At 35.9% G+C, this 14,998-nt stretch overlaps 1 protein-coding gene across 3 annotated transcripts in view; it reads right to left on the bottom strand.

The window, feature by feature from the left end:
• CNTNAP4 (contactin associated protein family member 4) overlaps positions 1-14,998 on the bottom strand; it is a 619,686-nt gene that overhangs the window by 36,643 nt on the left and 568,045 nt on the right. For all 3 annotated transcript variants that reach the window (XM_034940754.3, XM_003829549.7, XM_055099517.2), the window contains 2 exons: positions 6,082-6,252; positions 5,135-5,353 (listed from right to left, as the gene is read on the bottom strand). In XM_034940754.3, coding sequence (XP_034796645.1) covers positions 5,135-5,353; positions 6,082-6,252 — 390 coding nt within the window. The remainder of the gene's footprint in view (positions 1-5,134; positions 5,354-6,081; positions 6,253-14,998) is intronic.

Below are 14,998 nucleotides of genomic sequence, written 5' to 3'. Positions count from 1 at the left end.
TATGCACACTGAAAATGCTGATTAGCTATAATTATCTTTAAGATGGACAGATGAACCACAAATTAAATTCTTGAACTTGCAAGTAAGGGGAATTAAATTATCCTTTAAAACTGTAACCAGAAAATCAATTACATTGGATTGAAGTAGAGATTACCAGTCATCCATGGAGTCACCAGCTCTGAGAATAGAGCAAGACTTAACCCTAACATATTTCAGGGTATTAATATGCGAGGGAATGGGAGAAGGGTCCTTCTACATATGACATGTGCTGGAACAAAATCTATAAACAAAGAAGCCCAATTTACTGGTGAGAAGGTGATTACAGAGCAGGTGCGTCTCATTAAAGGAGAGGAAGAAGATTAAATATTTTCTCTGGCCTGTGAAGAAGGACCAGAGACTCTTCGCAGGCTGGCAAGCTTATGGCTTGTGGTATATAATTTGGATTGTGGAGCCAGGAAACAGCTTTAATCACTGCTATAAATTAAGATGAAGGGAGAAAACAAGAAAAGCTAACTCCAAGTGAAATTCAAAGCTAGGCTGGTGCGGTGCCTCACACCTGTAATCCCAGCACTTTGGGAGGCTGAGGGGGGTGGAGCCCTTGAGCCCAGGAGTTTGAGACCAGCCTAGGCAACATATCAAAACCCTGTTTCTATAAAAAATACAAAAATTAGCCAAGCATGGTGGCATGTACCTGTGGTGCCAGCTACTTGGGAGGCTGAGGTGGGAGAATCCCTTGAGCCCAGGAGATCAAGGATGCAGTTAGCAGTGAGCACACCTCTGCACTCCAGTTTGAGTGACATAGTGAGACTCTGGCTCAAAAATAAATAAACGAAAACAAAAACTGGCAAATAATGTGAGAAAACCAAAGAACTACAAAGAAGCATTTCATCCCCAAGCATATTATCACAGATAAATAGTAAAACACTAACATCAATGACCAATTCATTAGCAAGTTGGGTGCATCTAAATTTCAACATGTCTACTTTAGCCTGCAGCACCATCATCTCTCAGAGGGACCACTGTGATAGCCTGCCTGCCCTCCATTTCCTCCATCCATACCCTTCTGGGTAGTAAGAGAGAGCTTGAAAAATGAAAATTATGTCACTCCTCTGATTCCTTAGAGTAAAATCCATAGTCCTCGCCATGGCCCGACAAGGTTCGATATATACCTCAATCTTGTTTCCCATCATACTTTCCCTAAATCTGATTCTTTCCAGCCACATTGTTTTTTTCCTTGTTCCTTGAATCCCTAAAGCTTATTCCCACCACTTTGAGCCATGGCCTGGAATTCTCTTCCTTCAGATGTTCACAGGGTTTTCTCTTCTGTTTCATCTGGCCTCTGCTCAAATTAGGAGGACTCTGCTAATGTCGCTAGAGAGGACTCCAGAGAAGACTGCACTGACCACCCTACTTGAAATAGAAGTCCCCAACACAAATCACTGCTTGATTCCATGCTCCCCTTTTTACTTTATGGTATTTATCACTACCTGAAAATGTATATATATATGAGCACACACATGCATGCATACATGTACGGATACATACATATGATGATATATAACTATATATGAACTATATGTAAATAAACTATATATTTTATATATGTATAAACTATATACAAAAACTATAGTTACATAGTTTATATATAGTTATATATGTAATTATATATAGTTATATATAAACTATATAGTTTAGCTTAACTATAAACTAGTTTAACTATATAGCTTATACTGTTTACATATAATATAAACGATATTATATACAATATATAGTTTATATATATTTATGTAATAGTTTATATATATTAGTTTATAATATGTTTATATATAAATTATATAACTATATATAGTTATATAAAATTTTTTATATATAAAAATAGTTCTTTTTTATTGGCTGTCTCTTGTCTCTTCCACTGAAATATATAACTATGTAACTATAAACTATAAAAACTATATATAGTTATATATATATTTTTTCTCTATATTATATACATTTTTTCTCTCTATATATAGATTTTTTTCTAGATAGATGGATATACAGATTTTTTTAATTGCTTGTCTCTTCTCTTCCACTGAAATATACTCTCAGGAAGACACAGAACTCTTTGGTCCTAGTAGGTGTTTTATTAAATTAGCTCTAATTACTACTGATTTTTTAAATTAGTTTTTCACTCACCATACTCTAATTCAGTATAAACTTTTCAATTATAATGTGTCTTTCACTGAGTCTGCCTACAGGGAAAAAAAAATATCTCCAGTTACAATTTTTCTTAAATTCTGATTTGTGTGATAGTAATGTTGTAAATTGATAAATGAATATTTTGTCTTGCAAGCACTGTTTTATCAACTTGATTGAAGCCCTTTCCTAACAGACTAGTTCACTCTGGTGGAGGTGAAGATAAACCCAAGCCCCTCATGTGGTGTTTTGACAGCCAGTGATTTTCTCTACCCAAGACTACAAGCGTTTTTTTTTCTTTTTTATGAGCCCTTCCCTTAGTATCACCACACTAAATCATGTCAGCTTGCTCACAGTTGTCTGTGAGCAGGAAGGAGGAAATTGCATAAACAGATTTTTATTAACAGTATATGTCACCTTTTTTCACAAATCTTTATGTTGCCTCATCTTTTTTATTTTCAGTGACTTGACTTAAATATAATCAACAGTTATTTTTCATAAAACATTGGAATAACACCCATCCTTACATTTCAACACATATAGTGAGGTCAAAGGCCTAACCAACTGCCTCCATGAAGACAAAATCTTTCAGATCCTTATTAAAATTGTATCACATGATCGATGCTAAAAGACTCAAGTCTGTTTTAAAGCAGTTTTCTGATGACATACTAGTGCTTCATTTCTGTCTGAAATCAAGTTAAGGCCAAGATTCCTACATGGCACAACACATAGTCACTCCATCTCATGAAGCTGAAATTCATACCAAGAATGAAAGGTCATCCACAGGCAAACTGCAGCATATTTCACTGAAAAATTTGAGGACTATTTCAGCCTCTCAATTTCCAAGAATAGTAAGGCTATTTCCAAGCTACTGACAGATTTTAAATTGCCATACCTTTTGTTGTGGCCATCTCTCATTTTTTTGTAATTCAAGAAATAGCTTTGTCAATTTCCTGACTGAGCTTCTAGTGTGTTATTAAAAGTTATATATTTCTTCTCATACATTCTTTATTATTTTCATACCCTTAAGTAAGTTAATCAAGTGGTCACAAGATCATGATTAGATTGTCTATTATAGTGCCTTACTCATAGAAGCTATTCATTAAATATTTGAGTAAAGGAAATAATAAATTATCAAAACAGTAATTACACAAATATATTGGAAATCCCAAAAATGTCTTCCTCAAATATGTTAAAAATATGCTTCATCCTTTCCAGTGAGAGAGGGTTAATAAGATCAGACTCTTAAGAAATAAAAGGTGTAATGGGGATCTGATCAAATTTATTCAAAAGTGTAACTCTTGAGAATTCTTGAAAAATAATTTCTTTGTTGTTGTTGTTGAGACAGGGGCTCCCTCTGTCACCCAGGATGGAGTGCAGTAGCGTGATCATAGTTCACCACAGCCTCCAATTACTGGCTTCAACCATCCTCCCACCTCAGCTTCTCGAACGCTGGGATTACAGACGAGTGCCACCATGCCTGCCTAATTTTTTTAATTTTTTACTTTTTGTAGAGATGGATCTTGCTGTGTTTCCCAGGCTGGTCTCAAACTCCTGGCCCCAAGCAATCTTCCTACCTTGGTCTCCAAAAGTGCTAGGACTACATCATGCCTGGCCTTGAAGTACAATTTCTAATAACTTATCATTTATTCTGCTTTATAGTGTTTTATGTCTTCATTTATGTTAAAATATATGAGAAGTGATCAAGTAAGAGATAATTCATGGGCCATAACTTCTACAAACGAATTAGCAAAGATTCAAAGTAAAACAAACACATCCAGAAGGATTCCACTATCAAACCTATAAATGCCACATGAATGGATTTAGGAAATAAAGGAACAACATTCTGATATAAATATTAAGAAGGTGACCAGAAAATATCAGAAAAAAAATGGGCAAAATGAGGGAAAATAGCAGAGGAACTGGTGAAACTGTCAAACATGAATTCTATACACACTGGATATCTGTTTTGTTTTCTTTTCTTTTTGCTATTGGCCTGTTTTTCATGTGATGGTTGGTGAGGCGGGGGAGCCGGGGGAGTGTTCAATGTTTGGCATCGGCTGGATGATTTCCTCATCAAAGAAGGCTTCCTCAACAATTCTGAGAACAGAGATAAACATTCCTGGTATCATAATAAAACAATAAGATAATAAATAAATAAGCTGAAACCAATCATGTAACCTGTAATATTAAGAAAGCAGGTAAGGCTGGGTGCAGTGGCTCACACCTGTCTTCCTAGTACTCTGGGAGGCTGAGGCAGGTGGATCACCTGAGGTCAGGAGTTCAAGACCAGCCTGGCCAACATGGCAAAACCCCATTTCTACTAAAAATACAAACAAATTAGCCAGGCGTAGTGGTCGGTACCTGTAATCCCAGCTACTCGGGAGGCTGAGGTAGGAGAATTGCTAGAACCCTGGGGGCGGAGGTTGCAGTGAGCCGAGATCGCACTATTGCACTCCAGCCTGGGTGACAGAGCGAGACTCTGTCAAGAAAGAAAAGAAAAGAAAAGAAAAGAAAAGGAGAGAAAGAGAGAAAGAGGGAAAGAGAGAAAGAGAGAAAGAGAGAAAAGAAAGAAAGAAAGAAAGAGAAAGAAAGAAAGAAAGAAAGAAGGAAGGAAGGAAGGAAAGAAAAGAAAGAGAGAGAGAAAGAAGGGAGGGAGGCAGGCAGGCAAATAGGAATTAGTTAAACACAAATCTGAATCTCATTTATGAGATGAATTTCTGTAGGCAAGTCAACCCTGGAAGCTCAGCTGTCTCATCTGTAAAATACGGATAACACCCATTTCACAGGCTGGTTATGCAGAAGAAATGAAGCATTTGGACACAGTTTGAGAATCCATGGTGATTTGTTATTATTGCTTGTTGTTATTATCCTTGTTTCTATAGTTGGTATTATTTTATCTTGGGCCATTTCTGAACATATATCATACAATAAAATGATTGCTTAAAAGAGAACTTACCCACGAAGAGCTGACTGTTGAGCTGTAACAGGACATGCCCATCAGCGGGGGCGGGCTGTGTCTTTGGTGTCAGCTGATCCACTTGAAGGGAGGCCTCCTTCATGTTCCTTTCAACCCTCACGTGGTGCCACTGGTTGTCGTTGAAGTGGGTGGGTGACTGCACTGAGATTTCAAAAGGCCCATTCCCCACATCAAATGAAAAAGTCACTACTGTCGGAGCTGGAAATATTACACATAAAGATTGTTCTAGTGAGTTCCTATGGCGAAGTGCCGAGTCTCCAATATACTTAGGAACAGCACTACAGCGTAACAATCGCTGAACAGAAAGATAACGAACATAGATGGTTTCAATGCTATTGTTTGAAACTCATGACACTGACACAGAGCTAGGTCTTCTGATGTGAAATGAGACAGTTAAATACATTCACTTTTTGAAAAAAAATGGTATTCTAAGATAGTCCTCCTCAGAGCTAATTTTTCCTATTGATAAAAAGTAAAGCTATTTATCCAAGGCAAGGAAACTAAATAGCAACTGGCATTGTATGTAAAAATAATTGTTACAGTAACTCAAAGTTTACATAATTTTTAAGGCATGCTATACACATTTGATATTAAGATAAGAGCAGCTTAGAAGTATATCAAAATGAGTGGTTGATTAAGTAATTTGTAATTAACTAAAAAATTGTGTTTTAGTTTTAATTAACTGAAATTAAAACTGCATTTAAATTGGTACAAGAAACTACCAGTTATTTTCCCAAATTATCACATGTTAAGTATCAAATTATTTTCTTACAAACAGGATAAGTTAATATTATTGAGTTTTTCAAAGGGGCGCAATGAAAAGAATCAGATGATAAAGTAGACACATGAGTAGTTTAAAAAATCAGTTAAAAGATTTACTACTAAATGATAGAATCTCATACACTTCTCTGGAAAAGGAGACTTACAGCGAAGCTCTATCCGTATAAAATCAGTAATCCCCAAGTTCTCTAAAAATACCCCAGATGAAGCTGTTGTCTTAAAAAAGAAAGATACATCCGCGCTAAGTTCTCCGTGGAAGGTAGGAAAATGAAGATATGAAGCCTCAGTATCAAAGGAAGCTGAATTCCAAAATGATCCTGTTTTGTGAAAAAAAAAAGAAAAAAAATTCAGAAAGAAAACAAATTCATGAAATAAAATGAATGACAATTACATGTTCTATTTTTAGCATTTTTGCTATTTAAAATGTTATTTATACAAATCTGCTCTTTTTTTCTGTCAACTATGTAGTATACAAGATATGAGTATATCATAAGAGATTTTACAGGAATTGAAATCCTGGATTTTTTCCAATACAGAGTAAGAATGATCATTACAGAAATGGTCTAAATGTTATATTTTATATGGAACAAATATCCTCAGCCTCAATAGTATACCCTCCACCAAAGTGATATTATACGATCTGCCAAACATTGATAAATAGGCAATCTTTTATAACTTCAAAATTAAAACACTTACCTGCTTTAAACAAAAACCCCAGAGAAGCTCACAGTATTTTTTGTTCTAACACTTCTAACACACACACTTCACAGAGTTACATAAACTGTTTTCTTTAATGGGCCTTGTGATTTTCTAAACTGAGACCGGCATTCTACATAGTCTCGTCTAATTACAAACCAACATACAACTTACTCTGTCCAAGCTGACATTCTCATGAAAATGCTCTTTTTATTCAAAATTATCTCTTACTTTGCCAGTAAGAATGAAGTAAATGACAGCAAATTAAAAGTGTTCTCAAAATGTTTACAAATGTTCAAAATGGGCAGAAAATGTTGAAAAGGTTGGGATATAAATTAAGAGATCTGAAAAAAATGCAGACTATAAAGTTAATTATAATTGCTGCCCAAATACCACTTATCTTTACTTTCTCACTCCTTTTTTCATATCTACAACTTTCCTTTTGAAAAAATATTGTGAACCATATATAGCAAAAACTATGGAAAATCAAATATCAATGCAACAGCATGAGCTTTCAGGAGTGAAATCCGACTGGATACAGGTGGTTGATGAGGAGTAAAATCAGAGAAACAAACTCTGTATTGTCTGCTGCCACTAGCAAGTTCTCTGCACATCAAATACAAATATACATCTTTAGTTTTAAGCAACTGCCTCTACACACATTCCCTACATGGATAAAATTCTACCTAAATTACCTTCCTGGAAGAAAGATGTGTTGATCCTCTGATGTTGGAAAACAGCAATTTCAAAACAACAGTTTGTTATGTTAGCAGAGAACAGATACCAAGATACAGAGTTAAAAATCACAAACTTGACTTCGCTTATACGTGTTTCTTAAATTTTAATTTACTTTGTATAAATTCTAGACCAAATAATGCTTCTATTTTTGTTTGTTTTTCTTGTGGATCTGATTCAAAAGTCAATTCTCAGCTTGTGTGTGGACAATTTTAGAGCTGAATTTATTCAACTAATAATCTACTTTGAAGTTTTTCCTCCCAGAGTCAAATGAAACCATATATTATCAGAGTCACATCAAGCCTATTCCTTTTGTCCCTTTTACAGCTATTCCTGTACTAGACCTTTGGAGTTCTAGGACAAACTAAATGCAAGAAAATGTAAAATATCAAGTCAGGGATAACAACACATTTGCATTCTTAGAAATTCTTAGCTGATCTGTTTTCAGAAGGAATTAGATGCCTTTTTGTTTAAATGTTATACATTAACATAAAAATAAACTTCACATTATGGAACGTTATTAAATCTTATTTTGTCTGATTAGAAAGAGGAACATTCATAATTACTTAAAGGTTTAAATTAGGTAATATTATGACATAACATTTATTTTTTTCATATTATATCATAACTAACTCAATAAAGCATCATATAGAAGGCTTCAAGGAAGTGCTTGAACCAGATGAACAATTCTTTGAATTGCTGCTATCTGTACATGAATGCCTTTATAGCAATGAAACCAATTTATTACTTTAGGCATATTCAGCACTCTCATATACATAATAATGTCTATTTCATTTAGTTAGGAGACCTTATTTTATACGTTCACAAAAGGTAGAAAATGAGGTAAGGAAGTTTTATTGGGTTAAGAAATTGCTGCTAATTCAAAACAATTATAAAGAAAGCAAAGGCCAATATTTCCATGATCAAATAGTGTTAATGGCATGTGGTATCCCAGCCCTTTACCCGCTGTGCTAAGAGACACCCACCAGAATCTGGGCCACCTCAGAGAAAGGAAGGGCAAAGAGAGGGAGGAAACAGAGCTCAGCAGGCAGGCAGCAGCAGGAGCTGCAGGCTTTTGAAGACAGCATCCAATGGATTAGGTGGTTTAAAATTCCCTAAACTCATGGAGGGGGAGAGGAGAATGATAGTAACCGGAGGCAGGAAATGGCGGAGGGGGAAAAGAGGAAGAGAGATTGGGCAATGAATACAAAATTCCAGTTAGATAGAAGGAATAAGCTTCATGTTCAATAGCAGACTGGGGTGACTACAGTTAAGAACATTGTCGTTTGTATTTCAAAATAGCTAGGAGAAAGGACTCAAATGTTCCCAACTCCCAGAAATGATAAATGCTCAAGGTGATGGATATCCTAAGTCCCCTGACTGGATCATTACACATTCTATGCATGTAATTCTATGCATGCACATTCTATGCATGTAACAAAATATCACACGTACCCCATAAATATGCATAAGTATTATGTATCTAGAAAAAATTTAAATAACAATCATAAAAAAGTAAAGATAAAATTCTCTAAACTACATCATTGTCAATTCAATTCAATATAGGGTACTAGAGATTTTAGAATAATTTTTTAGGCCAGGCACGGTGGCTCATGCCTGTAATCCCAGCACTTTTGGGGGCTGAGGTGGGCAGATCACTTGAGGTCAGGAGTTCGAGACCAGTCTGACCAACATGGTGAAACCCTGTCTCTACTAAAACCGCAAAAATTAGCCAGGCATTGTGGCAGATGCCTGTAACCCCCACTACTTAGGAGGCTGGGGCAGGAGAATCACTTGAGCCTGGGAGGCTGAGGTTGCAGTCAGCCCAGATTACGCATCTGCACTCCAGCCTGGATGACAGAATGAGACTCTGCATCAAAAAACAATAAATAAATAAAATAATAATTTTCTAGAAACCCTACCTTTTATCTTACCAGAATAAAGGAAATTATATAAAAGAATAAATCCATATAGTCATTCACGTAAAAGAGGAAGATGTACTAAGTATTGAATTTCATATAGAAAGTTAAAAATGAAGTCAATTTAGGAAAATTAACTTAGTACTATGCTAGGACTATAAGTACTTTTAAAAATAATTTATTTTGCTAAACATTTATAGAATTCCTTTTTGAAAAAAAAAAAACAGACTTATGGAGACAAAGTAGATTTGTGGTTTCCCAGGGTTAGGGAGATGGAGCGATCGAGGGAGAGCAGTGGCTCAGAGGGGTAAGGTTTCTTCTCAGGGTAATGACCATGTTCTAAAATTGGTGTGGTCATTGTCACACAATGTAGATATACTAAAAGCCATTGAATAGCACTCTTTATGTTACTGAATTGTGCAATATATGAATTTGATATCAATAAAGCTGTTTATAAAAGAACAGTATTTAAAAAAACACATTGTTTTTCAAGGTAATACATTGTACTTTTAAAACCAAAATGCATATAACATGCTAACACTACCTTTCTTAAAAGCAAAATAAAATGAAATTTAGAAATGCCAAAGCAAGGAATCATTCACTGTTCAAATGAGTCTTTCTGAATGCTTAATAATCATAAAGAAATAAGCCAGAAATATGGATTTAATTAAAACGTTTATTTCCAAATGTTTGTAGATTCTTACGCAGGTGTAAGAAATAACACAGAAAGATTCCATGCACCCTTTATCTAGTTTCCCCCATGATCATACCTTACAAAACAATAGCAGGATGTCAAAACCAGGATAGTGACACTGACACTAAGAGGCAGAACATTTCTATTGCCACAGTATTCTTCATCCTTCCCGCGCACAGCTAAACCCGCTTTCCTCCCTCCTTACCCCTTCTTTAACCTCCTGGCACAACTAATTAGTTCCTCATTTCTATAATTTTGTCATTTCAAGAATGCTCTCAAATAAAAGCATAAAATATGCGTCTTTTGAGATTGGCTTACTTTTTAAAAAAATCAGAATTACTCATTTTTGTTTTTGACAGATTCTTGCTCTCACCCAGGATGGAAAGCAATGGTGCAATATTGGCCACTGCAACCTCCGCCTCCCGGGTTGAAGCGATTCTCCTGCCTCAGCCTCCTGAGTAGCAGGGATTACAGGTGCACACCACTATGCCCGGCTAATTTTTGTGTTTTTAGTAGAGACAGGGTTTCACCATGTTGGCCAGGCTGGTCTCGAACTCCTGACCTCAGGTGATCCACCCACCTTGGCCTCCCAAAGTGCTGGGATTACAGGCGTGAGCCACCACTTCTGGCCCAGAATTACTCTTTGAAGATTTACTCATATTGTTTTCTGTATCAATAGTTCATCTCTTTCTACTGCTGAGTAGTATTCCATGGTATGGATATATTAAAATTTATTTAACCATCTACCTGCAGAAGGACACCTACATAGCTTTCAGCTATTACCAATAAAGCTTTTGTCAACATCTGTGTACAAATATTTTGTGAACATAAGTTGCCAGTTCCCTGGGGAAAATGCCCAAGAGTACAATCACTGGATTGTATGAGAGTTGCAAATCATTGTGGAAGACAGTGTGGTGATTCCTCAAGGATCTAGAACCAGAAATACCATTTGACCCAGCAATGCCATTACTGGGCATACACCCAAAGAATTATAAATCATTTGCACATGTATGTTTATTGCAGCACTATTTACAATAGCAAAGACTTGGAACCCACCCAAATGCCCATCAGTGATAGACTGGGTGAAGAAAATGTGGCACATCTACAGCACAGAATACTATGCAGCCTTGAAAAAGAATGAGATAATGTCCTTTGCAGGGACGTGGATGAATCTGGAAACCATTAGTTTCAGCACACTAACACAGAAACAGAAAACCAAACACCACATGTTATCACTTGTAAGTGGGAGTTAAATAATGAGAATACATGGACACAGAGAGGGGAACATCACACAATGGGGCCTGTTGGGGGTGGGGGGCAAGGGGAGGGAGAGCATTAAAACAAATACCTAATGGATGCGGGGCTTAAAACCTAGATGACGGGTTGATAGGTGCAGCCAACGACTATGGCACATATACACCTACGTGACAAATCTGCACATTCTGCACATGTATCCCACAACTTAAAGTAAAATAGAAAATTAAAAAGAAACTACTAAACGGTTTTCTAGTGTGGTTTTGTTATTTGACATTCCTACCAGCAGTGTATGAGTGATCCAATTTCTCAATATACTGGCCAGTATTTTGTGTTGGCACTATTTTTTTTTTTAATCTTAGTCCTTTTGAGAGGTGTAAAGTGGTGTCTCATTGAGGATGTAATATGCATTTGCCTAGCAGTTGATGATGCTGGGTATCATTTCATGTGCTTTCTTGCCATCTGTATACCTTCTTTGGTTGAACCTCCCTCCACGTCTTTTGCCCATTGTGTTAGTCTGCCCAGGCTGCCATAACAAAATCTCACAGGTCAGGTGGCTTAAAAAACACATTTATTTCTCACAGTGCTGGAGGCTAAAAGTCAAAGATCAAGGTGCTGGTAGGATTGGTTTCTTGTGAGACCTCTCTTCCTGGCTTGCAGATGACTGCCTTCATCCTGTGACCTTACATGGTCTTTCCTCTGAGTAAGCACAGAGAGTGGGGTCTCTGGTGTCTCTTTCTTATAAGGACACTGGTCCTATTGAATTAGGGCACCACCCTTACCACCTCATTTACCTTAATGATCTCCTTAAAGGCCCTGTCTTCAAATATAGTCACATTGGGGTTAGGGCTTCAACATAAATTTTGGGAAAACAATTTAGTATGTAACACCCATATTTTAATTGTGTTTTTAACTGTCAACTTTTGAGGATTCTTCATATATTCTATATACTAGTCCTTTCTCAGATAGGTGGTTTGCAACTGTTTTTTGACCAGTCTGTAGCCTGACTTTTCTTCCTCTTCATGGAAGCTTTCACAAAGTAAAATTTCATTTTGATAAAGTCTCATTTATCAATTTAGCCTTTTACGGATTGTGCTTTCGATGTCAAGTCTAAAAAATCTTTAGATTTTTAGATTCCCTAGCCCTATAGGAAATTGTAAACATATAAAATTCCAACAAGCCTTTTCTTAAAAGTAAAAATGCTTTAAATGTTGAAATGCTGATGTGAAGAATATTTTAGTAATCAATGCATCTTCTAAACACATGAATTATTTTAAAATAAGCTGAAAAATATAGATTTTAACAGAAATAAAATTCTAAGATTAAATTATATGTTATATTATCAGAACACAATAACCTATGTATTGGTTTCATAATTCACTGGTTCCTCTTTTTAGCACATCTATTATTGTTTTCAACTATTTATTAACCTCAATAGGAATCAATATAAGCAAAATAAAAATGAAGAAAATAAAATCTGGCTGGAGATAATTATAGCTTGTGGTTTGCAGAGCAATATAAAAGAGAACAAAGCTGTTCATAGATGTTTCCATAAACACCCCCTAACCACCCCCACACATGCACATACAGTAAGATAGATGTGGCAAATGGAAAGTGAAAATTCCTCTTATGAAGGCAGAGCAGAACTTGTTTTTATAATCAAAAGATCTTACAAACTATCACTGAAGAAGATCTTTCTTGTCATTAGTCTTATACTAGTTTTGCACAAAACTGTTTTGATATTAATAGCAAAGAAATAGACTTGTGTATTTAATTATTCAAAGACATACACACATATAATTTTATTTTAGAAGAAACTGGAAGAACAGAATTTTGGAGCAACATCCAATTATTTTTAGTCTGGATGTAAGAGAATACATAAAATAGTAAATGAGATGAGTAACACTTATCTAAGTTTGCCACTGCAACATCCCTCAGTCATTCCTACGAAGGTCAGAGTGACAACACAGAGGTGTGGAGTTGGGCATCAGACGACAGAGCCTTCCAAGTGTAACATCCTTATTCTATTTGAAGTAACCTATTCTGAATTAGCAAATGACGATCATTTAATATAAAAGGAGAACATATTATAAATTCAAGGTAAATCTGGCCAATCCAAGATTGATGTCCTCCATGAACACACATGATCATGCAATAAAATTTGAGTCCAGTTATTTATCAGAGAAGAGGACCAAATTCATTTATTCAAAAAACATGAGATAGAGTGATTCTGATTTCAGCAACACAAAATAATTAAGTGCCCAATCAGAATTTTGAGCTTTTTATTGGACATTTACTAACAAAAGTGCGATTCCTTTATTTACACGGTTAAAGTCAAAAGTCACTTGATATTCAGATTATTGTCTTTTAAAAAATTATTTTAACTCGGCAATTAACAGTAAGTAGAAGGGTTCTTAATAACTTCCTGCATTTGCACACTTATAGTCTTTACAGTATACACATTACTGTTTTTAAGTAGGCACATCTATACACTGGTCTGTTACAGCCCGTTTGTAATCTGGCATGTTGAATATTTTTCCATGTATAGAAAATACATTTAAATATTAATTAAAGTATTAGACTAAAATAATTGAAAATAAAAACTAGTAAATTATTCATAATATACTTATTGCCTGATACCTGCATACAGAACTTAGTTACAAATCCTTATGTGGGACTGTGTATAAACATCGGGTTTTAAAGAACACTACAGGTAAGTACACGTGCTGTAATATGATGCCAACTGTGCACACTCAATGCTCCTCTGCAATCACACTATATTTCCCTCATGCCTTCACTGTCCCATGCTCGTAGAGGATTACTTCGCACTTCCTCTCCCCAATAATACATCTCATTTCTCATTCTTTAACTTTTCTAGTAATCTCTAAGAAAAGAGCAGAAGACAGAAGTGACCTCCTCTAAGCACCCACCACCACACCTGTTCACCTTCCTGCAACATCACCTGTGTTCTGCATTTTCTCCTGTCAGAATGTATTAACCGTCCACAATGCAAGGATTTACTTACTGGATCTCTCTTACTAACACAGACATGCTATTAATTCTCTCATCTCAGAAACCCCACTCTCGTGATCATACTTTCTCCTCCATTTACCATTACATTTTCCCACATTTTTTTCCTCCCACTATTCCTTGAATCTATCTCAGGCTTTTATCCCCAAACACTTGACAAAAAAAACCATCACCAAGGTCGCTGTAACATCCACGTTGCTAAAGCCATTATCAGTTCTCAGTTTTATCTTACTTAAGCTAACAACATTTAACACAGTTGACTGCTCTCTCCTCCTTGAAACACGTTCTTCACTTGGAGTCCAGGATACCCACACTCTTCTTTTCTCATAGGTGATATATTCTCAGTCTTCTTTCTTGCTTCCTCTTCACCTCGTCAATTTATCCATACTTAATTGCCCCAAAGCCCTGTTGTTATTTCTTCATCCACAATAACTCCTCCTGTTCCGTCTTGTGGCTTTAAATATGCTGAAAACTGAGAACTCCACATCTCTTCCTGAATGTTTAATGACATCTCAACCTTAATATGTCCTAAAACTGAGCTCTTTATATTTCTCTACAACTCCTTGACCCCAGCAGCAATCTCCCCCATTTCAATTAATGCCAGTTCTTTCCCTCTAATTGATTAGATCAAACACCTTGGTGTTATTTTTGACTTTTCCTTTTGCAAACTACAACAATTCATCAGGAAATTTTACTGGTTTTCCTTTAAACTCTACCCACACCACAACTCTCAAC

This window comes from Pan paniscus, chromosome 18 (assembly GCF_029289425.2).
Source record: "Pan paniscus chromosome 18, NHGRI_mPanPan1-v2.0_pri, whole genome shotgun sequence".
Classification (NCBI taxonomy): Eukaryota; Metazoa; Chordata; class Mammalia; order Primates; family Hominidae; genus Pan; species Pan paniscus.
Note: the sequence above shows the minus strand (reverse complement) of the source record. Positions and strands in the feature narration are given on the sequence as shown.